The following is a 23,037-nucleotide window of genomic DNA, read 5'->3' on the forward strand; positions in this document are numbered from 1 at the left end:
TGGGATGTACAGTGCACCATTTTACAAGAGGGTGCCAACTCGGATTATTCAGCTGTACAAAGGTTGAATGCACCTGCCTAATCTAGTGAAGTGCTTTTAGGAGATGTAAACCATCATTACTGGGAATATTCCACCTCTCATTAAACACCTGCTGTAAGTCGATATTGTAGATGACCGGTCTTCATAGGTATACAGTGCAAATGAAAACAACCCACCCTACGACACATTAACACAGCACTCAGTGCAGAGAAGCCCTTATCTCATCTGTCAAATTGCTGTATTACATTAAGTCAAAGCACTTGTATAGTCACATCCAAGTATGACAAGCTACTACATAGTCCAAACAACGAAAAACATAATTACAGAACTTGCTTATTTACTTGTAACATCAAAACTGACCAAGAAGCAGTCCCAACATGAACTGTGTGATGAGAATTCAACTTCAATTGAGTCATATTTCTTGTCCCCATGATATATCCCTAATGGGAAAGGTTTTTATTTTTTACCTTATTATCTCAGTCGCCCACCTAAATAATTATATTCCTTTTAATGATGCCCTAATTGTTCAAGACAAAGTAAGACTCCAACTATTTTGTGTTCCTATTTGTAGAAGCTCTCACCTCAGCTGCCCTCTCAATATTCAACCTCAGTAGTCTGTACTTGATGTTCAACCTTGTACAGGACACCTCAACCAGCTCCTCAGTTCTCCTCCAGAAGAAAGAAAGAAAAAAAATCTTCCCCAAGAGTCCTTCACTTGACTGTCATCTTCCAATTTTGTCATTTTACATTAGGGTAGTCCCAACTATCCCACTATGTCACCCTAATATGAGATACAGGCTCCTGCATCTAGTTAGAATGTTCAACCTTAAATAAACATTCCTTCACCCTCTCCATTATACTGTCTGATCCTGGCAAAGGCCATCCTCAACCATTAACTCAGTGTTCCATTCTGAATAAGCCTTAGCATCCTTTGTATTATGCCATATGGAGAAGGCTGTCTCCTCATTGTCCTACTGTGTCTTGTGATTGACCTCTCTCACTATCAGCTTTGGTTGTTTTTTATTCTTTTATTAATATTATTAAGTTATTACCCGTGTATTTCTTTTGAATTTTTAAGTGTGGCATGTCGCCTTAACCATCTTCTCTGTATTCTGTCCTTAAGACATGACCACCCTTCCTGATACATCTGTTACTTCATTCCCATAGAGGCAGGTCTCCCACTTAACCATTTTCTCAATGTAAATCTAAGTAAAACATACCCTCTTCACAAACTTGTTCTGCTCTAGAGATGTACTGCCTGAACAAGCCTACTCATGCTGTTCCAAATGAAATGCTTCTTTCTTCCCAGTCTCCTCAAAGTACTACCCCAACAGCTGCCTCTGTACTCTACTATAACTAACTGTCTCCACAATCCATCCATTATATTATTCTATATTTGACCACATCTCCATTTCTTAAAAATGTTCCACATAATAAACTTGATCATTACATTATTTTGTCTTTCCTTTGATTCTGAACTCACCCATGTGTTCCTTGTCCCACCAATCATTGAACAAAAGTGTCTCCTTCATACCTGTCTCCTATTTGTTCCAATCAGATCCATCACACCACCCTCGTATGTTTTCCAACCTGAAAGAGATTTCCGACTCATGCATCTCTTCCAGGTTACTAAACTATCCTCCTCTCAAATATGTTTCCCCAATTGGTCTCCTTAATGTACTACCCTGCAGAGTTAACTCCTGGACCACTGTCCCAAGTGTTCTGTCCAGACCAGTCCCCCATCACAAAGTATTATGTTAGACTTTATGTAGAATCAGACACCTACCCATTGTCTTCACTAAATATTCTCTACTGTCCCATCCCACTCTTCTTTTGGGAACCACACTGTCCATTATGTGTTATCATAAATTAATTTGCTACATTCCCACCTGTGCCCTTTTTGTCTTAACTAAAAACACCCCAAACTCATATTAGGTTGTCCTACCCAGAAACCTTTATGTTAAATTAGTCTCAGGCCCTCAATCCATTATGCTATTAGCACTACTGCCTCACAGGCCCAGAGTTCTGGGTTCAAATCCTGGCCTGGGCTAGGCCGGTCCATCTGACGTTCGCATGTTCCCCCTTCACTGAAACAGTTTTCTTCTCACATCTCAAATATACACCAGGTTTACTGGTACTGCTAAATAGTGTGTAGGGTTGGGTGCAATAATGTAGCTTGCAATGAAGTGGAGCCCCATTAAGGGTCATTTCCTGCCTTACATCCAGTGCTGCTGGGATAGGTGGTAGCCCATTCTGAAAAAGTATTGGATATGTGGTTTTGAAGATGAATGGATGGAGGAACATAAACAGCCTACCTCCCACTGCCTCGCCTAAAGACAATGCGCTGTCCCACTATGTTGTCCTACCCAGGACCCTTTTCTTTTTACCTCCTAACTGTCCTACGTAAAGAATGATTTCCATAATACCTGCCTCCTCCATGTCCTACCCTAATCACTGTCCAACAAAGTTGTCATAAATTCTACACTTAAAAAAGTCTGAAGTAGCATAAGCCGCCCTAATTTAGGGTATTCATAAGAAATGTAATGATTTACTTCATGAGGTAGATGTACAGTACATAAAAACAATAAACAGTTTCATCAGAGATTTGAAATGTTGAAATGTGTGCTTCAACTGAAATTTTTACAGTCTAAATATTCTCAATTTTAAAATAAAAATCAGAAAACATCATATTTATAATCGGCGACCCTGCAGTAGTCTAAAACGATACCCAAACATGCTTATGTTTAAAACTTTTCATTTTTAACAGTCTAGGAGTGGCGCCTTACAGGACTAGAAACACCAGTAAACAATCAAATATCAAAAATATGATCATCTTTGTGATCAGCAACCTCAAAGTAGCATAAAATGACACTCCACCTGCAATTTCTTGAACATTTTGTGAAAAGGAGCAACTTTGACCACTTGTATACCATCACGGGAGGAAATTTTGGGGTTGGTTGACTGGCATGGACAACTTCAAATCCTTCCGATTTTTGCAGGAGACGCTTATTGGTTTCCTCTTTATCATAAGAGAGTAATTTCCAGCACAAAATATGATCCAAAAATGAGTTCTTTTGGTCTAGAGAGTAAGAAATAAGGGGGAAACCCAAAAAGCTCAACATCTCACACAACTAGACATCAAGACAAGTCAAACAGTATATCATATGTGGGGGTTTTCTTATACCAGTGAGTTTGGATGTGTTGGACAAAACACTGAAATGATTTCAAAGCGTTCAGAAGCACTTCTTATAAACACAATAAACCTGCATTCATTATGGAGAAGCCCCAAATCCAGACCCCAGCTGGAGAGCTCACCATCTTACACATCCCCACAGATGTTTCACCTATTCCTACCTCTACCTGTTATATCCTAATTCATCCGTTCCACCATCCTTTATTTCATCACATATGGCCAAATGTCCCATCTAAATGCAGTTCTCCCATTGCCCCACTCTAAGAAGACACCCCCGAATACAACCTGCCACTCGGCTGTTGCCACCTGAATAAGCCCATCACACGACCCACATGAAGACTCCTACTTCGCTTCACCTTAAGACACATCACTGTGCCTACTGCTGTCCTACTGGGTGGATGGATCTCCTCCATGGCCTTCCTACCTAAATGACCCTCAACGGGTAGAGAAGCTTCCACCTAACAGGTGAAGCCATCGCCGACCTACATAAAATTACCACACTGCCCTCCATAATGTCCTACCTGGAGAAGCCCTTGCCGCAGCTCTGACACACGTAGGGTTTGCCCACCGAGCCGTCGTGAGAGCGCACATGGTAAGACATGCGGTCCTTCCTCTTGAAGCGCAGCCCACACACGGGGCAGGCGTACGGCTTCTCTCCGGAGTGAGACAGCTTGTGCCGGTTCAGGTGGTACACGTCTCGGAACACTTTACCGCAGATGTCGCAGCCGACGTGCCGCCTCGTCCTCTCGCGTTTGCGCGCGGTGTCTGGGAGGCCCTGCAAAGCCAGGCCGTTGTCGCCCAGTCCGATAGCCGCTCCGAGTCCAATGGGTGGCCCCTGTACCGAAGGCGGCGGCTGCTGCTGCTGTTGTTGTTGTTGCTGCTGCTGACTTACCGCGCCACCAAGGCCGTGTAGCCCCGGAAGCGGCTGCCGCAGCCGCCGCGGCTCCGTGTTGGGCTTCGTGGTTCCGCAAGCGGCTGGTATCAGTAAACACCTTCCCGCACAGTCCGCATGGGAAGAAGCCCACGTCTTTGGGGATGGCGGGCCCGCCAAACAACAAGGGGTCGGAGTTGGCAATCTTCTTGGGCCGCCCACGGCCCCGCTTTCCTGCCAGGCCGCCCCCTGAGGCCCCGCCGCCGGGGAAAGGACCGGCCAGCAACTGGGGGGAGAGCTGAGGAGCCGGGCCGGGCAGCGGAGCCAAGGCCTGGGGGCTGGCACCCCGCGGGTTCACCTCCCCGTCGTGCGCCCCTGGGAAGACCGTGCCATTGGCGAGCAGCCCCGAGCCGTTGGACATGTCCAGGGGGTAGCCGAGGTCAGGGGCCCCGGCGCGGAAGAGCGCCAAGTCGGGCCGAGCAGGCGGCACCAGGATCTGTACGTTGGACTGCTTGATCACCTCTTGGCAGATCTCGATGACGGAGCGCATGAGCAGAAACTTGGCGGCAGTCATGAGCTCGGGGAAGCACTCGAGGCGCACCACAATCTTCGATGTGTACGCGAAGTCCAGGATGTCTTTGAAAACTTTGGAGCTGATGGTGTGCATCTCCAGCTCCTTGGTCTCGTTGCCGCCGCTTCCTCCGCCTCCTCCTGCACCGCCGCCGCTGTCTCCGCCGTCCTCTGCTTGGCAGCTGAACACCGACTCGAAATACTCGCTGCAGGCAGCCAGCACCGCCTTGTGCGCCGGGAAGCTCTCGTCTCCGACCCGCAGGATCACATCGCAGAACCTTCCTCCATTTTTCCTCTGGTTGTTCAGGTTGCTGAGCATCTCGGCGCTGTGTTTGCTCACCTGGTACGTGTACGAGGAGCTCCACGACTGATCAGCCACCCTCTCCATAGCCGCGCGCCCAGGATCGCTACCCACCTCTCCGAAAAGAGAACGCGAGAAAATTCAATTACAGTCCCGCAACACTTCGTCTTCGCATCGGGGGAAAAATGTTTGCAGAAAAAATGGCAGGCCCCCCAGCTTCCTGTGAACTTTCACCCTTCATTTCGAGGGGGTGGATCGGCGGCGTCGGTGTGTGTGTGCGTGCAGGGGGGTGGGTGTTTTCGTTCTTTTTCTTTTATTTATCGGCGTGGATTCGAGGAAAGCAAACTTCTGGCGCTTGGCCCGCAAGAGAGAGCCTGCGGTGCGGGTGACGGGTGGGACTCGAGGGCTGTTTGCGCTGTCATTCCTTCCGTCTTTATTTTGTGTCGCGAATGTGCCTCCCTCCTCCACGAAGCCACATTCCAGTTCCGACCCCCGTACGCCTGCTTCAGCTGCCCCCACCCGAACCCATCCCCCTTCAGCATTCTGCAGACACCCTCCAATCGGACAGATCACATCGAAAATAAGCCTTTCATAATAAAAAAAATCAAAAATTGACAGGAGCGCAGCTGCCCCTCCATGCATGTACCCCCCACCCCGAGCAGAAGCAGACACAGCTAGGCCGGCGATCTTAATACTTGGAGCAGACATGCCATATGGAATGCTGTTTGTTTACTTCTACCCGTTTCTTTTTATTGCCTCCTTTTCTGCTTTTTGGTTTATTATCAACTGCCCCCGTTTTGCTGCAGGTTGTAGAGCAGCATTTCAGTTTTTAGAGTATTTCTCATGGCAGATAGCAGGAAAGGTGCTATATTGAATGCGGGTGAGTTGAATGTCTAGTCTATGAATGTTGAAAAAGGTCATGTCATTTTCTAACCTGCTTAATCCAGACCAGGGTCACTTGGGGGGCGTGGTTGGTGGGGGTGCTGGAGTTTATCCCAACTAGCATTGGGCACAAGGCAGGCACAAACCCTGGACAGAGTGCCAATCCATGGCACAGCAGACCATATACACATACTAAACACACTCTAGGGCCAATTTAGAGCATTAAAAAAGGTCCCGTTTCTAAATCACTTACCCTGTTCAGGGATGGAGGGAGCCAGGGCTTTACATTGACAGTTCTATGTGCAAGATGTAAACTACAGTTCACACTCACTTAAAACCAAACATACAATAAAAAAACACACACAGAAACACAAGGAGAACCTGCACACTATTTGAGATCAGAACCCAGGATTTGTGGAGGTGTGAGAAGGCAGGATGGAGACTGTCCGAGTTTGTCACCTTGGGTTAGGTATAAACAAGAAAAAAAAGGGATAAAAAGGTGGACAACTTGAAATGTGCTCTGCAGGGTGTGGGTGTACTCAACTGATGGAAAGAACAGAGGATGAACCCCAAAAATGTTTAGGTAGATGTGGGGTTGTATGTATGAGTAAGTAAAAGGAATTGGCTTCACAGGAGGGAAAGTGAAAGGCACCGTTTTGAACTGGACTGATGAATGGAAAAAAATGGGTTTACAAATCTTAAAACAGATAAAACATTTGGGCACAAAGGAGGAACAACACCTAAATGCTGGGCAAACACACACATACACACATATGGCCCAATTAAGCAATGCCAATCAGGTTAACCTGGACTTTCAAAATTCCCACATCTCAATCCAATCAAGCATTTGTGGGTGTGCTGGAAAAATAAGTCTGATCCATAGAGGCCCCACCTCACATTTTACAGAACTTAAAGGATCTGCTGATAACATTTTGGTACAGTCATGTTCAGAGGTCTTGTGGGGGTCCATGCCTCGATGGGTCAGAACTCTTCTGGGGGCCTACACAATATTAGGCAGGAGGTTTAATTTTGTAGCTTGGCTTAGCGATGTATATGCAGTATGATTAAAATATGTGTAAATAAAAGGTTTAAGTGCATAGAAGTTACTTGATTTTACAACAGTTAACATTAAAGGTGCTGTATGGGGTGCAAATGTACTGAACTGACTAAAAAATGGCTTTTACAGATTGTATAGAGTGTGTTTAATATTTATATATAGTACTCTAAATAATAATAATGCATTTTTTATTTATCCATTGCATTATCCCAAACTCTACTTCAGTGTTCAAAATTAAATAAAAACCTACAAAGGATAACAAAATACTTGAGATGACACAATACAAACACAACGGAGTACAAAGTTAAAAATAATACCAGAAATGTACAGGCAAAATATGAAGCAGTAAGAGAGCAAAATAGCAAAAAACACCTAAGTACAGAATAAAAAATGCTAGGTCTTAATAAGGTAAAAGTACCTATAAATGAAAGGTTTAGGAAAAACGTGATTTCTCGACTGTTGACTTGACAGGCACTATATGTCATTCCAATGGAGTAGACTGATTAAAAGAACAATGGCTCTATAAAGAGTGCCCTCTTCTACGCGGTGGTGTGCTGTGGAGGCAGCATAAAGAAGATAGACACCTCACACTTGGACAAACTGGTGAGCAAGGCAGGCTCTATTGTAGGCACGCAGCTGGACAGTTTGACATCCGTGGCAGAGCGACAGGCACTGAGCAGGCTCCTGTCAATCATGGAGAATCCACTGAACAGGATCATCTCCAGACAGAGGAGCAGCTTCAGCGACAGACTGCTGTCACAGTCCTGCTCCACTGTCACACTGAGGAGACCCCACACTATGCGACTCTTCAGTTCCACCCGGAGGGTAAACGTTAACATTATACAAAGTTATTGTCTGTTATAGCTGCATTTTTATCACTCTTTAATATTGTTTTTTTATCAGTATGCTGCTGCTGAAGTATGTGAATTCCCCTTGGGATTAATAAGGTATCTATCTATCTAATCTATCTATCTATCTATCTAACATGGTTAAGACCTAATATTGTACTGTATATGTAGAATATGTGAGTATATATTTATATACATACAGATGTATACAGCATCTACTATAATCTTATCCTCTCTCTCTCTGTATATGTATATGTATATATGTGTATGTATGTGTGTATATATATATATATAATATATACAGGGGGTCCTTACGTTACAACGTTTCGAGTTTACAACACTCACTCCCATAAAAACTTAAAAAAATTGAGACATGAGAAGGAATAAAGGTAAGCATTTTTTTACACTCATTTTTTCTGTTACTACAATACAGTGTACAGTACAGTATATTTATGTCCTTTTCTTTTTTCTCAGGCTTAGATTTTGTGTTTTTATGTTCTAGATTATGATTTTGCAAATGTGTTAAGATAGGTAAGTGACTTAGGCTAGAGTGTGTTTTGACTTACATCAAAATTCGGGTTACATCACTGTTGTAGGAACGGAACTGTGTCGTAACCTGAGGACCACCCTTAAATCACACATTTGATCTTTATGAACAAAATATCCAAGTGGAAAATCTTTACTGAGTAATAATGTGTAGTTTGTTGTGAACAAATGAATGTAATAACAGTCAATGGAAACCAAACCAAGGTCAAACTGAAAATCAAAGTTAAACATTGAAATCACAAGCTGTGTGAATTTAATTACGGGAACTCATAATGTGACAGTGTCTGGTCGTTCTCCTGATAAGACAGCGGATGGTGTCCTGGAGATCTCTTCCCTGACCTGGATCATGGGATCAGTGAGCTCCTAGACAGTCTGTGGTGTTACTTGGTGGCTTCAGATGCACTGATACATAACGTTCCAGTGGTTCTCAATTGGATCGAGGTCTGGGGAACATGTGGGCCAATCAATGGGATCAATGCCTTCATCATCCAGGAACTGCCTGCACACTCTGGCCACAAGAGGCATTGTTCTGCACCAGGAGGAACCCAGGCCCACTGCACAAAATTACGTTTGACAATGGCTCTGAGGATTTCATCCTGGCACCTAACAGCAGTCAAGGTACCGCTGCTTAGCATGTGGAGATCTGATCAACCCTCCAAGGACATGCCTCCCCAGACTGGTCATGCTGGACGATGTTGCAGGCTGCATAATGTTCCCTACAGCATCTCCAGACTCTTTTATGTGTCACATGTGCTCCATGTGAACCTGCTGTCATCTGTGAAGAGAATGGGATGCCAGAGGTGGAGCTGCCAATTGTGTATGCTCTAGTGATGGGCTGTGAGCACAGGTCCCACTAGAGAACGTTTAGCTGTCATGCCATCCTTTTGGAGTCTGTTTGTGACAGTTTGTTCAGAAATATGCACATCAATAGTCAGTCGCAGCTCATTTTGTAGGGCTCTGATAGTGCTTCTCCTGTTCCTCTTCACACAGAGAAGTAGATATTGGTCCTGCTCCTGGGTTGATACTCTTCAACGGCCCTTTCCAGCTCTCCACATGTAATGGCTTGTCTCCAGGTGTCTCCTCCATGTTTTGGAGATTATGCTGGGAGACACAGCAAACCTTCTGGCAACGGCACATAAAGATGTGCCATCCTGGAGGAGCTGGACCAACTGTGCCACCTGAATCGGCTGAAGGTACCACCTCATACTACCAATAATGACAAGAACACTAGCAAAACGTAAAACCAGACAAGAGTCAGTTAGGAAGGATAAGGAGAAAGCAATTGCCTGTGGCCACCACCTGCACCTGAGCTGAATTAGGCTTTTAAAATGGATGAATACTCTGTGCTTCCAGTTCAAATTCTGATCTCCATGGGTGACTCAGCGTTCAGTTTACAATGCATTTTAGTAACTGTGCTGTGAATATGATTTTGTCTCAATGTGAAATGCATTATATGAAAGCTAAATGGACTGATTGTTGGACTTGTGGAGAGGCAAAATAAACAGTAATTCAAAAGAAAACTCAGTGGAGAGTTCAATCCGCCCACCTCTAGTGATGGTCCTTCCACAAGGTAGGTGGTTGTGGGGTTTTTTATATTGCTGACCTGAAAGGGGCAGGGGATTCACAGAGGAAGTGGAAACTGGGTTATCCATCTTGTGGATGGTGAGCCTCTGAATTGTGGATGAATAGACAGAAGGTGTTAGTGAGAGTGCCCCCTCTTTGCTTGAGGTGGTATTACTAAATCTGTGAGACACAGAAAGATGTCTCCTATGCATGCATGTGCAACAAAAATAAAAGTCACCTGATTACTTTACTCCATCCATTCACTTATTCCAATACAGAATCCTGCTTCACTGACAGACTGAGGAGATCATTCCTCCCCCACACTATGCGACTCTTCAGTTCCACCCGGGGGGTAAATGTTAATGCTATAAAAGATTATAGACTGTTATACCTTCCTCACATTCTCTTCTTGCATTTTTTAAACTTGCATTGTATTTTTATCACTCTTTAATTAATATTGTTTTTATCAGTATGCTGCTGCTGGAGTATGTGAATTTCCCCTTGGGGATTAATAAAGTATCTATCTATCTATCTATCTATGAGATGCAAAGCAGGAACTGACCCCAGATGAGGTGCATTCTATGTGTGTCAGCAATCGTACACATCGATACTCAATCATAAGAGACCAGTGATGGCAGTTTTGGGTGCCATGCAGCAATCAGCCATAGGCAGGGGGCCAGTCCATTTTAGAGCTCACACCCGACTCTCCCACAGATGATAGCAGATAAGTAAGGAAATTTGATCTCATGGACGTATGTTGGGGGTTCCTGTCATCCACTGGGTGATTTTATGAAAACATGATGTTGAACTGCAGAAGACTATCACTTCCCAGGAATGCCTACATGATGCCAGCGCTTGTGTAGGGCATTTTAGAGCACCAGGTACACTACACTCCTAACCCTGTGGTGTCCATTGCCATCCTGTGAGTGTAACTGGTCAATAACAAGTTATAAGGGGCACTGTCCAGCCACTCACCTAATATTAATGATGTTCAAGTGTAGCTCTGTTCTTCAGCGATAAATAAAATCCTTTGTTCAGCTTTTAGGACCATTTATTTTTGACTTCTCACCAGGTCTCCTGATTGCAAAAGTTTTAAGAGAGCAGTTTTACTTTTTAAGTAATTAGATACATAACACATGAAAAAGTCGTCTTTCTAAAATATATACTTAGACATGTACAAACTATATATTTTCATTATTAATTCTAACAGTGCAATAGTCTAGCTTCTACAGTCTAAATGTTGTACCTGGGGGAACACCATAACCAGTAAAAATGAAGACGGCAATGACGCTTGTGTCCAGAGTTTCTCCGAGTCCTCCCGACCGGAAAGGCGGCGCTGTTACCTCGCAACTCACTTGCTTTCACGAATCCCGCCCCTCTCGCTTGGCGCGTCAGCCGGTAGCCGCGCCGATGTGTTGCGGAGCTGCTGCACACTTTAGTAACGTCAGCGCAGGATAGAAACAGCAGGAGTTTTGTTGGCACTTTGGAAATTTATCGTGATATTCTTTAAGGAAATTGTGTCACCATGAGTCTTCTAGCAAAGATTGCCGAAATTGAGGCAGAGGTATGAGATTTTGGGATCATGTCTGGTAGCGGCTTGTTCGGAAACGAGAGCCGGCATTGTGGAGGCCTCGCAGCGTGGCCTTGGTAGAGGTGTGGGCTGATGTGTCGTTGATGAGCGGCAGTTGCGACCCCCAGAGATCGGCATGTTTCCGAAACTAAATGAGTTCCATTATTGAATACCTTGATATAACTAGATCTTTGGTGGTTCGGGGTAGTGCAAGCCAGTATTGTGTCTCTGTGGTGCCATAGGCGAAGCTGTTATGAGTCCAAACTTCTCTGATGAAGAGAAGGTTCATTGGGCTGTGCATTGCAAGTGCCACCGTTTTGTTAGGTAGAGCATTGTGAGATTTTTTTTTTTTCCATAGCATGTGTCCCAGTGGCAATATTTTCATTCTGATATTATATTATTCTTCACGTGGTGATGGAAATGTATTTAACTGTAATTGCATGCCCATTCTGCTAATTGTAGACCATACGTTATCCTGGTCAGAGTTGGGTGTCAGCAGCACTTGTGCATCGCTGGGCACAAAGTTAAGCACCTGTTTCTCCTGACCATGAGCTGGATGATCCGGTTATAGGATGTAGGGATGGGTGGACATATGGTATAATAACGTGATGTACAGCTGAAACCACAAGTTTGCATACACCTTGGCTAAAAACTGTAAAACTCAAAATTCCCCAACTTCTCATATATCACGTTACCAAACAGTTCTTGTGTTAAGTCAGTTAGTTTATCCATTTAATTTCCATACAGTTTACCTTCAAAGTAATGATTAACGGATTTATTTCAGGTTTTAATTGCAATGTCATATTTTCAGTGGGTCAGACGTTTACACACACCAAGTTAGTATTTTGTAGGTTTGCCCATAATTTTCTTAACCTGAAGCAAATTCTAGAAGTTTCCCCCAATATGTTGTAGGAACTTGGCCGATTTCTCCTGACAGAACTTTCAAAGGTCTTGACTCGATCCTTTTAATTTCCCCATTGTCCTAGCCACAAGAAGCCCCTGGCTGTACAGTTAGGCTCTTATGTACAGCCCCAGGTATCCCAGTTCACCACTGATTATGACAGCAAATCAAAAGCTGCAGCATGTAATTTCATCAATTCCTGGAGTTACCCGTTCTGTTTAAAGAGACCATCCTGTTGGTGCAGGTTAATTTACGACCCACTGAAAATTTGACATAGTGGTTAAAATCTGAAATAAATATATCTCCTTATCATTATTTTAGAGAAAACTCTTGTATGGAGGTTAAATAGATACACTGATTGAATGAACTCATTAATTTCTTGGTAACATGATATGTGTAAATTTGGGGAATTGTGACAACATTATTTTGAACCAGCTTTTTTTCTTTCCCTTCTTCAATCATTTGCAGATGGCTAGGACGCAGAAAAACAAGGCCACCGCTCACCATCTGGGCCTACTGAAGGCACGTTTGGCTAAACTGCGCAGAGAGCTCATCACACCCAAAGGCGGTGGTGGAGGTGGACCAGGAGAAGGTGAGAGAGACATTTCTTTGAGCAGAAAACAGGAATTGGATATTTTGGATTCCAGAAGCTCCATACACCGTTTATTGTGTTTAGATGACAGGTGAGCAAATGATGTTGTGGAGGGCTGCAGACTTTTATTGCTGCCAGTATAACAATACTAAACTACTTTGGGCCTGTTATTGGCCCCATTCTTAAGGCAGACTCCACTTAACTATTAGCTGCACATAACTGAGCCTGGCAGGGAAAGTGTTTCAATCAGTAACCTTAGCCAAGAATTATGAGACTATATTGAAGTCAGAAGGAGTGCAGAGAGTTCAAAAACCAGAGAATCAAAACTAAAAACATTGTTTTCAAAAAAGGTTTGAATGGCTTTGGAATCCATGCAGTCGGATAGCGAATCATACCACTGGAAGACATTTTATCCCATTGTGATAAAAATTGTGATTAACAGGCCACAACCTCTAAAGATAAGCCAACACCAGGACAGTTCTAGCAATGGGAGTCAACAATTTTCCGTCAGAGTAGAGGTAATGCATCAACCAAAATCACGAATCAAAATTAAAACTACATTTTGAAAACAAATTGACTTGGTGAACACCTTCGATTATAAAATCCCCCAACAGAAGAAAATGGTTTTCAAAGTAAGAGTTCCTAATAGGCTTAAGCATTATATTGTCCCAAACAATAGAGAACATTTCATATAAGTTTGAATGAAATAGAAGTAAATTTCAATATACCACATCTCTTAAAAACATGACAAATCTCTGTTAACATGTATGAGTGGAGAAAGCTCAACAAAAACCAAACCAGGAATCTCATTTGAAAGAGGCGCAGGAGCAGGTACAATTCAGAAGTGAACAGTTTGTTCTTGTGTTTGCATCACACACTGTGACTTGAAAAACAAGTCTGATTTGGCATAAGCTACCATAATTCAATGAGATTTACTACATGTAATAGTCGTACATAATAGACAGGAGTGGTTGCGTCACATATTTGAGATATTAAAATGTGTGCTACAAAAGTCTAAACAATTCTTAATTGTGAGAGAAATTTGTCATTTTTCATGATCCAATAGATGTCAATAGAGGGGCTGCATCTCTAGTAAAGGATCAAACTAACATTATATTTGTAACCACTGACTTTGTCTGCAATAGTCTAAAACGATACCCCACATGCTTATTTTGGAATTTGTCATTTTTAACCTTGAGGGCTAGGACCACCGGTAAACAATCAAATATCAAAAATATATTTGTGTTCAGCGACCTCAAGATAGCATAAAACACCACTGCCCATGCCTGTATTACTAATCTCTATTTTTTAATAGTAACTTTGACCCATTGTATCCCTTTAGAGGGTTAAACCCAGGAGTCGGTTGATGTGACATACACAACCTCAAGTTCTGATAATTTTTGCTGAAGGCACCTATTTATTTACTCTTTATCATAAGAGTGTAATATCCTGCACAGAGTATGGCCTAAAAACGAGGGGTTTTTGGGTCTACAGGGCCAAAAAGATGAAGGTCTTGTGTAACTGCACATCCGGATGAGTTGAACGGTATGTAATATATGTGGTGAGCCAGTAGGCACTGGAGGAAAAGCAAGTAGTGATTTCAGCACATGTATAAGTAATTCTTAGAAACACAATATTTGGCCCATGTTTATGTGAATCAAATAAATCGACCTTTAAACTCAGTGCCTTTATGCAAGAGATAAACAAAGAGTTATAATTATTTACCTCTAAACTTTTCAGTGAAAAGCTAGTCCAACTTGAGTGATTTCACCTTTTTTATGGCCACTGTTTGGAATGACAGGCTAAATTGTATTTATCTTGCAGGTTATGTTATAGTATGTTCAGATATTTGTGTATGACAATAGCAGCATTTCATCATTATTAGGCAGTCTTGCTTAAAACACACTTTTTAACACCTTTATTTTAATCTTTTATCTTTTGTATGAAAATTCTGTCGTAAGTTCATACTCATCCTAATTTGACATTATGGTCATTTCATCTCCAATTTATATACACTTAAGAAGGTTTGTTTCTTTTAACTGTTACATTTTTAAAAAATGATTTCTCTCTATTATATAAAAAAATTCTGGGATGAGACATGACTTTTTCAGAGAGATACTTTCACGTCCCTCAAGACAAGACTTTGTGTCAAGAGATTTAATCACGCCTGGTGCTGGAAATAAAAGACAAAGACAAACGGAAATTATTACTCTGTGAAATAACGGAACAGTGAAAAAAGATCGAATATATTGTTTGGATTTAAACTTTGTAGATTGTATCATTTGTGTTGCCATCAGGAAAAAGTAGTGTTTCTTCCCAACGAAGAGGCGTATCCGCAAGAATTAAAAGATTTGTTGTTTGGTGAAAGTGAAATCCACATATAAGAGCAGCAGAGATGCAAAGTGCCTGGCGTATAGCGCAGGCTGGGGGTTGGCGAGTGAAACCCCCTAGTAATACCTAAATTTTGAAAAAAAAATTTTGGCCTGGTTACCACAAAAAAGTTTTTTTTTATTGTGCTAAATTCTCTGGAAGTCCGCGATGTCATCTATGTAACGGGTCTGACTTGCAAAATATTGTAGAGTAAGCAAAGGCAGCATTGCGCTGTCCGTCTGTAAACCATCTGAGCCAAGCAGTCAGTTATGGTTTGGGTTGCCTCTTTATTAGTACGCCGGCCAGTGTGCGTTATGTTGTGTTTCAGTGTGGAATGGCACACTTCATAAATTACAATATGTGTGTGTGCGTGTGTTTTTAAATAGTTAATTTTACTGTACTGAAGAGAAAAGAAGCTAAAAGAAAACTACATGTCAAGTACATTTTTTGCAGTGGAGGTCCTTTATAGTAACAGAAATCTCTCTCATACACTGAAAAGCACCAGTAAGTCTGAAGTCAGCAGATGAAAAACCAAACTGCACATTTTTGTAAACTCCCAAAACTTGTCTTCCTTGACTGATCCATGTTTACACTTGTGTTTGTTTTAATGCCAGGTTTACATAGTTTCAAAAATGGAAAGGAGGGTGTGCCTTTTACTTATTATACAATCTGTATAATGGACACAAGGTTGGGTCCAAATGCAGTAGGAGCGCAGGCAGCAAAGTGATGGAGCAATGGTGTGCTTTCCAGTCCAAGTTCTTAATCATTAAACTTTCCTGTCTAGCAGTCGATTAAATGTGGGGATCAGTTGTGACCATGGTTGGTGTACAAGGGACAGGAGATTATTTAATAAGCAATGGCAGTATTTGTGACCATGTATGATTTCTGGTGTGATTTTGACATTGAAATGCTGTCAAAAATGATTTGCAGGTTTTGACGTGGCAAAGACGGGAGATGCCAGAATTGGGTTTGTTGGTTTCCCCTCAGTAGGGAAGTCGACTCTGCTTAGTAACCTGGCAGGTGTTTATTCAGAAGTGGCTGCATATGAATTTACCACCCTGACCACTGTCCCAGGTGTGATTCGGTATAAAGGGGCCAAGATCCAGGTAAGCTTGCATTCTTACTAAACTCTCTATTTTTATCAAACATGTTTAAACTGTATTTGCCCTTTCTCTTCTATGTATTTTGTGTTCCTTGATTTTTAACTTTGTTATAATCCAGTTATTTCCATTCTTAAGTGTAATTCAATATAATGTAAATATCAGTATAGAATAAAAGGACAGCGCATCAGAACTACGAATGTCAGTGATTTTGCGGTGCCAGCACCATTTTTCTACAAAAAAATTAACTTGGCACATAACTTGTTGATGGAGGTAAGAAATGCTGTCTTACTTTTTACATCCATCCAGTAGCCAACCCACTATATCCTAACTACAGGGTCACGGGGTGGGGGGGTCTGCTGGAGCCAATCCCAGCCAACTCAGGGCACAAAGCAGGAAAAAAACCCCAGGCAGGGCGCCAGCCCACTTCAGTCTCATGCTTTTTCATTTGTGTTAAATATTTTTTTATTACAGTTGCTTGACTTGCCTGGTATAATTGAAGGAGCCAAGGATGGTAAAGGACGAGGTAGACAGGTCATTGCTGGTAGGTGTTTCATTTTGTATTTCTAATAAAGAGATGTAGTCCGTCTTCTTTGTCCTTCCTCTTTTGCTGCCTTGAGTAATCTTGAAATAGTTATCAGGATTTTGCAGACATGTTTAACCCAAAGTCCAAAATCACTGTGGTGAATGCAGTTAAGTAGCTGAAAACTTCCTGATAGATTATGAGCTGGCAAATTGAAATAAAAACCTCTATTTGAACAGTAACTCAGCAACTTTAATAGTAGTTCTTATCACCATGTAATTTATACCTACATACTTCCTTAAAATTTGTATTGTTACAATGTTGACACAATGTTACTAGGTTGAAGTAAAAACAAAATGATATATACTGTATATATAATCCACAATTTGTGACTTGTTAAGCATCAGGCTATATTCATAGCATATCCACACGATAGTTAACTTCAATTTTCTTTTTCAGTTTTCCTATTTGACACGTGCCATATAGTCTTTCTCCGGTCTCTCCATGAACAGTATAATATTTTCGGTACATTTTAAGTTAGAATTACGCTTGGTTATAGCAGAGCACTTTTTTATTGAGAATTGTAGCCATCTTTCTATCCTCTTAATCTCCCCTCCGTTATCCACAACGAGTGGAGTGTGCACAGATGGCTAACATGTCATCATCTTCTAATGCACTAAGGGTGAATGTGTTTTTTTAATGGCTGCATAGAGCGTTTTTTCTCTCCATCTGCGTTTTGTAGTTGATTGTTGTTGTTCTTTCTTACTCCCAGTTGCTCGGACTTGTAATTTAATTCTGATTGTACTGGATGTACTGAAACCACTCGGGCACAAGAAGCTTATTGAACATGAGCTGGAAGGCTTTGGTATTCGTCTCAATAAGCAACCCCCAAATATTGGTTTCAAGCGGAAAGATAAAGGAGGCATCAACCTCACTGCTACGGTAAGCAGGAGAAATGTAGGGCAGCCATCATTTTGTTTGTAAACATATAAATTAACTTTACTGGTAGGACAAGTACAGTCTAACAGCCTAGTCTTATCGCCAAAGAGGTTTTAATAGCCTCATCTTCGATTTTTTCTTTGACATCATTGGTATCCAAATAAAATTCTAATATATTCATATCATTAATGCTCAGTTTTGCCACAAAAAAAGACAAACACACTGAAGAGTAGGTGCTGCCTCATGACATCATAACATTCTTTCAAGTCCAAGTAAGTTCAGGGCATTCATGTTTTGCTAAACTCAGCTATCCATTTGTTTTGGCTCTGGTAATGGTGGACACTCTTTGTGATGTGTCCTATCCCTAATTCTAGTCAGCACTTAAATGATTCGCTTTGACTTCCAGTGTAGCTGGGTGAGCCTGCTGATACCACGTTAATGGTACTAATAGTCACTCTCTCTCTCTCTACCCTTCTCTTCTTCCTCCTGTCTGGGTTGACTAGTGTGCTCAAAGTGAATTGGATTTGGAGACCGTGAAGAGTATCCTTGCCGAATATAAAATTCATAATGCTGATGTCACTCTGCGCAGTGATTCAACTGCTGATGACCTCATTGATGTTGTAGAGGGAAATAGGTAAATAAGCAGAGTTTTTGTACCCCCCACCCCTCACTTAAAACAAGCTAATCTTTTTTTTTTTTTTTTTTTCTTTTCTATTTTACAGAGTATACATCCCCTGTATTTATGTGTTAAATAAAATTGATCAAATTTCAATTGAAGAGCTGGACATTATCTACAAAGTACCACACTGTGTACCAATTTCTGCCCACCATCGCTGGAACTTTGACGATCTTTTAGAAAGAATCTGGGATTACCTTAAACTTGTAAGAATGTAAGTTGTTTTGATTCTAAAACTACATATTAATCATGTTAAGAAACAGCTAGCTGAAAGTAAGAGAGTTAAATGTTTGTTTTGGTAAGCAGTCTTTATGGACATATTGACTGATGTTTCTGACCTCTTGCTCATAAATTCAGATACACAAAACCAAAAGGCCAACTACCAGACTACACCGCCCCAGTTGTCTTGCCAGTAGACAGGACTGCAGCAGAGGATTTCTGTGCAAAGATTCACAAGAACCTCATCAAAGAATTTAAATAGTAAGTTTTTTTTTTTTTATTTTTATTAACAAGATTATTCAAACATGTTAAGCTTTCAAAATTTGTGGTCATTAAATGTTTGAAAGCATGACAATAACGAAACCTATCGCCAGTTTTGTAAACCATTTAGCATGTCTTGAAGACTTCTAGTAATATTTAATAGAAATAAACGCTCCCCTTTTGTCTCCACTGCTCTCTTTAGTGCACTGGTCTGGGGTTCATCAGTAAAGCACAACCCACAGAAAGTGGGTAAGGACCATGTTCTGGAGGATGAAGATGTTATTCAGATTGTCAAAAAGTGAGCAAATTAAATACAATGCTTTCCCCTCGGACCCTATTCATCCCTACATCCGTAACAGTGATGGGAATGGCTACCTAAAGTTTATTGCTATGGAGATCAAAGCAAGATTCTGAAATGAAGAGATGCAACTTCAAGTCTGGACAAAAGGCTACTTTATGTTTAAAGTATTATTGGCAGTCTTGCTAACAGTTTCTTTAAACCTGTGTACCTGCCATGTATAAATAAAATGAACAATGTAATATAAATACTGTGCATTTTACATTTCAGTAGGGGGAATTTGTAGAGTATGGAAAATGAAATGTTTAGTATTACAGACAAATTAACCACAGAGGCCAGTTTACCAGCACAGCTAAAAATAACCTCAATCAGCAAGATTTATTTTTACAGAAGGTAGAAAGATCAAGAACTGATCTTAAAATTCGGAGATCTGGACAATCTTGAGAATTGATCAAACACATGGGGGGGGAGAATGCACTTTAATGTAGAAGAGTGTTACATGTCAATGATGGTTACCGGGAGACACTGACTTACAAGACTCAATCCCTTGAATGCCTTTTTTTAAGTAATTGTAATCATTCCATACAAATCAATCAATTTTTACAAAAAGTAGGATTGAGAACAAGTCGACCCCCACCCCAGGGAGAGAGAGCATGGCCAACGGAGTAAAACGTAAGGCTTGTAAACATACCTAAATTGATAAGTTTGATAAGCCAATAGAGATGAATGAAGAAGAAATAATTGCTTCCTCGCTTCTTTAAGAGCTTATTCTAAAATATTATTGATTAGATCCTGCCATGTTTTGAAAAAAATCTATACAGATCCACTGAAAATTTGATTTTTTCCAGTTTCAAATAGTATAAAACAAAGGTTTCCCACTGACTTAAAAGAGGAGAGTTTGGATTCTTCCAGTTTAGCAAAATAAGTCTGTGTGCCAAAAATGTAGTGAATGCAATCACAGTTTGGCGTTATCCACTTTACACCCATCAGGAAGAACCCCAAACACAGCTGTTAATGGGTTAGCAGAAATTGTGAGATCAAGGCTGTCAATGCCTTACAGTTTCGTGGCGACCCTGTTGGTTAAGCCAATATTTTAATGATCAGCACTCCGTTACTGCGCTGGCCAATTACACCAGTTTTTCTAAGGGTACTCGAAGGGGACCGTAGACGTAGGACGTACACACGTTGCATTGTAGCGAAGAACTGCTAACATGTAGGCAGGTAATGGTGGACCGTGTTTTTTTTTAGTGAAACATTTCGAATATAACCAATACTTGAAATTCGTCAAATAAGTCATATTCTACAGGAAAGACTAAATCTAGAAAGTAAGACGCTTCATGCATAGAGTTCAGATTTGTGCCGAGTAAGGAAAAAGACGGAATTGATTACCGCAATGCGTTCTTTGTCAGGAAATTCTGTAAAACGAATGTCTAAAGCCGTCTAAAATGAAAAGACACCTAGTACAAAAGCAGAGGCTGGGAAACACGTTGGCTTTTTCCAAAGGAAAGCCGCACTACTTGTGCAACAACCCGGTCACTTTCACACAGCGAACAATGGTTTTAGAGAGGGCACGGAATCCGTATTTTTTGGTGTTTGGTGTCGGATCGCATTGCAGGTGCGAGTAAAGCTCACACCGTTGGAGAAGATCTGCTATTAGCAGTGACCAAAGACAGTTCGGGAATGGTCAGTTTTACGGGCGGCTTCCTCACCCAGCAATGTCAGACAACGCTGTATATAGACTGTTATCTGAAATGGCCGAGGATGCAACACTCCAATTACTGCAAGAGGTATAAAAAAAAAAAGCAGTTGGTTTGCGTTGCAGTTGGGCGAAAGCACAGACGTAGGTAACACAGCACATCTTATTGTTTATGGCAATTTTATTGGCATTATAAAGTTTATCGAGTAGCTTTTATTCTGCAAAGAAATTCAGGGGATGACAACAGGTCGAGACATTTTTCAAATTTTGGACCCGTCCATGCAGGCAAATTGAATGGACTGGTGTTACAAGACTGGCCGCTTCACAGAGAAGCACTTGTCGCCAGAAGAATAGGGGACGAATTGCAACAAGTACTTCAAGACGTTGTTGTATTTGTTTAATAGTATCAAAGCACGTCCCCTTAAAACACAGGCTCATTGCAATACTGCGCAATGACATGAGCGCCCGTTTTGAAAGATGTGCTGCACTCGGAGGTCTGATGGCTGTTCCGCGCGACATTTTTACGAGTGTTTGATCACCGCAAAGGGCTGCGTGAATTACTCTCGTCTGACAAATCCACGTTTGATACCTATTTTGACAACCGGCCGTAGGTTCCAATGGAATCCAGCTGCAGTCAGGACAGTTTTAGGCCTCGGACAGATTCAGCCCCCTGAGACATTCTGAGATCCGTAAGATGACGCACCTGTCAGCTGCATATATTGACTCCACCCACTTTCCACGCCCCACCCCGTGTTAGCGGTACACTGTTTTCTAAATCTTCTATTATAGTAATGGTGGCAAACAGAACATGTAAAAAAATATTGTAAATAAAAAAATTCTTCACCAGGATAAACGGTCGTGCTAATGTAATAAATGTCTCTTCGTAATTGCTGCGAGGTCGCGAGGCATCCCCAATGGGTACGTAAAGCCACTCGGGTAAGAAGGGCTTAGCTGGGCGACTCAGATGACTACTTTGTACCTTTTCGTGCTTCTGAAGGCGAGTGCGTCATTCATCTGGAGCATACACTCCGCCACAATTCATGTCTCGTGAATATAAATATTTAAAATGTGTACACCTGTCATACAGTACTAATGATATAACAGAGAGAACCACAAAGGCAGCCCTCCTAAGCGTCCGGCGCGTAGTATTGAATATTTTGACTGTTTACACAAAGTATATGATTTCTTCGATTCTTAAGTCTATAAGAACATGTAATGTTAATCGTAGCTAGTGCAGCATTGAATTTATTGTTCTTCGTCTTTTTCCTTAGCATTTCTTATTTTTATATGGGGTCAACCTTCTGATTAGCAGTGTAGCTTCCTTAACCATAGGGCCACTACTCCGTTGAGTGCAGCATATAACTAATGTGTTTTTAAAAAGTGCAGCCTCATGAATAAGACCTGCCGACCGCAGATATAAAAGTATACTATAAAATAGAAAATGTTAAGTTTTTGTATCAAATATATGACATCAAAACAACTACTTCGGATGCATAACAGAGATCTCAATGATTCAGTTTAATAAATGCTGAATACACGTTTGAATGCAGGAACTGAAATCGTCACGATGAACATGTAATAGACTGTTGCCGTCAGATCACCAGCGAAACAGGGAGGGGCTCCAGAAGGGGGCGTCGATTTATGCATTGTCTGGTGCTCGGATCTGTCCGAGGTCTAAAACTGTCCGGGCTGCAGCTGGACACTTATCGTGGGTTCTGAAGCTTGCGTATTTGGCAAACCTTTATCAATGGCTTGAATCGGAGTATGCAGGGCTGTGAACACAGAATACATAATTTGCAATTTGTCTGATTTTTTTTTTTTAAATGGTTTGGGAAGAGGAGCTGGACAAATTAAATACTGTAATGTTCCCGCTCCTTCACCAGGAGCATGAAACAGACTGTTGCCTAGAATATTGTCGACCGAAGGAATAATTCTGCGAATATTTCCCGGTGCAAGAAAAAAGTCATTTAAACTGGGTCAGAAATGCATTTAAGTTCAGACCTCAAGAGGATAATCTTGATT

The 23,037-nt window shown here is 41.6% G+C and overlaps 2 protein-coding genes across 3 annotated transcripts in view; one reads left to right on the forward strand and one right to left on the reverse strand.

The window, feature by feature from the left end:
* patz1 (POZ/BTB and AT hook containing zinc finger 1) overlaps positions 1 to 5,462 on the reverse strand; it is a 28,649-nt gene extending 23,187 nt beyond the window's left edge. For both annotated transcript variants that reach the window (XM_039771654.1, XM_039771653.1), the window contains exons 1-2: positions 4,168 to 5,462; positions 3,754 to 4,109 (exon numbers count right to left, since the gene is read on the reverse strand). In XM_039771654.1, coding sequence (XP_039627588.1) covers positions 3,754 to 4,109; positions 4,168 to 5,061 — 1,250 coding nt within the window. In that variant the 5' untranslated portion in view covers positions 5,062 to 5,462. The remainder of the gene's footprint in view (positions 1 to 3,753; positions 4,110 to 4,167) is intronic.
* Positions 5,463 to 11,250: 5,788 nt separating this feature from the next.
* On the forward strand, positions 11,251 to 19,567 carry drg1 (developmentally regulated GTP binding protein 1). Its single transcript, XM_039771652.1, has 9 exons — positions 11,251 to 11,434; positions 12,810 to 12,933; positions 16,234 to 16,409; positions 16,878 to 16,947; positions 17,699 to 17,868; positions 18,369 to 18,499; positions 18,588 to 18,755; positions 18,899 to 19,021; positions 19,224 to 19,567. Exons 1-9 carry the CDS (start codon positions 11,396 to 11,398, stop codon positions 19,321 to 19,323), a joined length of 1,101 nt encoding a protein of 366 aa, XP_039627586.1. The 5' UTR covers positions 11,251 to 11,395; the 3' UTR covers positions 19,324 to 19,567.
* Positions 19,568 to 23,037: the final 3,470 nt, after the last annotated feature.

Source organism: Polypterus senegalus, chromosome 12 (genome assembly GCF_016835505.1).
Source record: "Polypterus senegalus isolate Bchr_013 chromosome 12, ASM1683550v1, whole genome shotgun sequence".
Taxonomy (NCBI): Eukaryota; Metazoa; Chordata; class Cladistia; order Polypteriformes; family Polypteridae; genus Polypterus; species Polypterus senegalus.

Excerpts from the sequence above, each read along its gene's own strand:
- drg1 (XM_039771652.1), top strand. The coding sequence starts at position 11,396 with ATGAGTCTTCTAGCAAAGATTGCCGAAATTGAGGCAGAG. Across the intron at positions 18,756-18,898 it reads TACCTTAAACTTGTAAGAAT|ATACACAAAACCAAAAGGCC; the intron begins GTAAGTTGTTTT and ends TCATAAATTCAG. Across the intron at positions 19,022-19,223 it reads CTCATCAAAGAATTTAAATA|TGCACTGGTCTGGGGTTCAT; the intron begins GTAAGTTTTTTT and ends TGCTCTCTTTAG.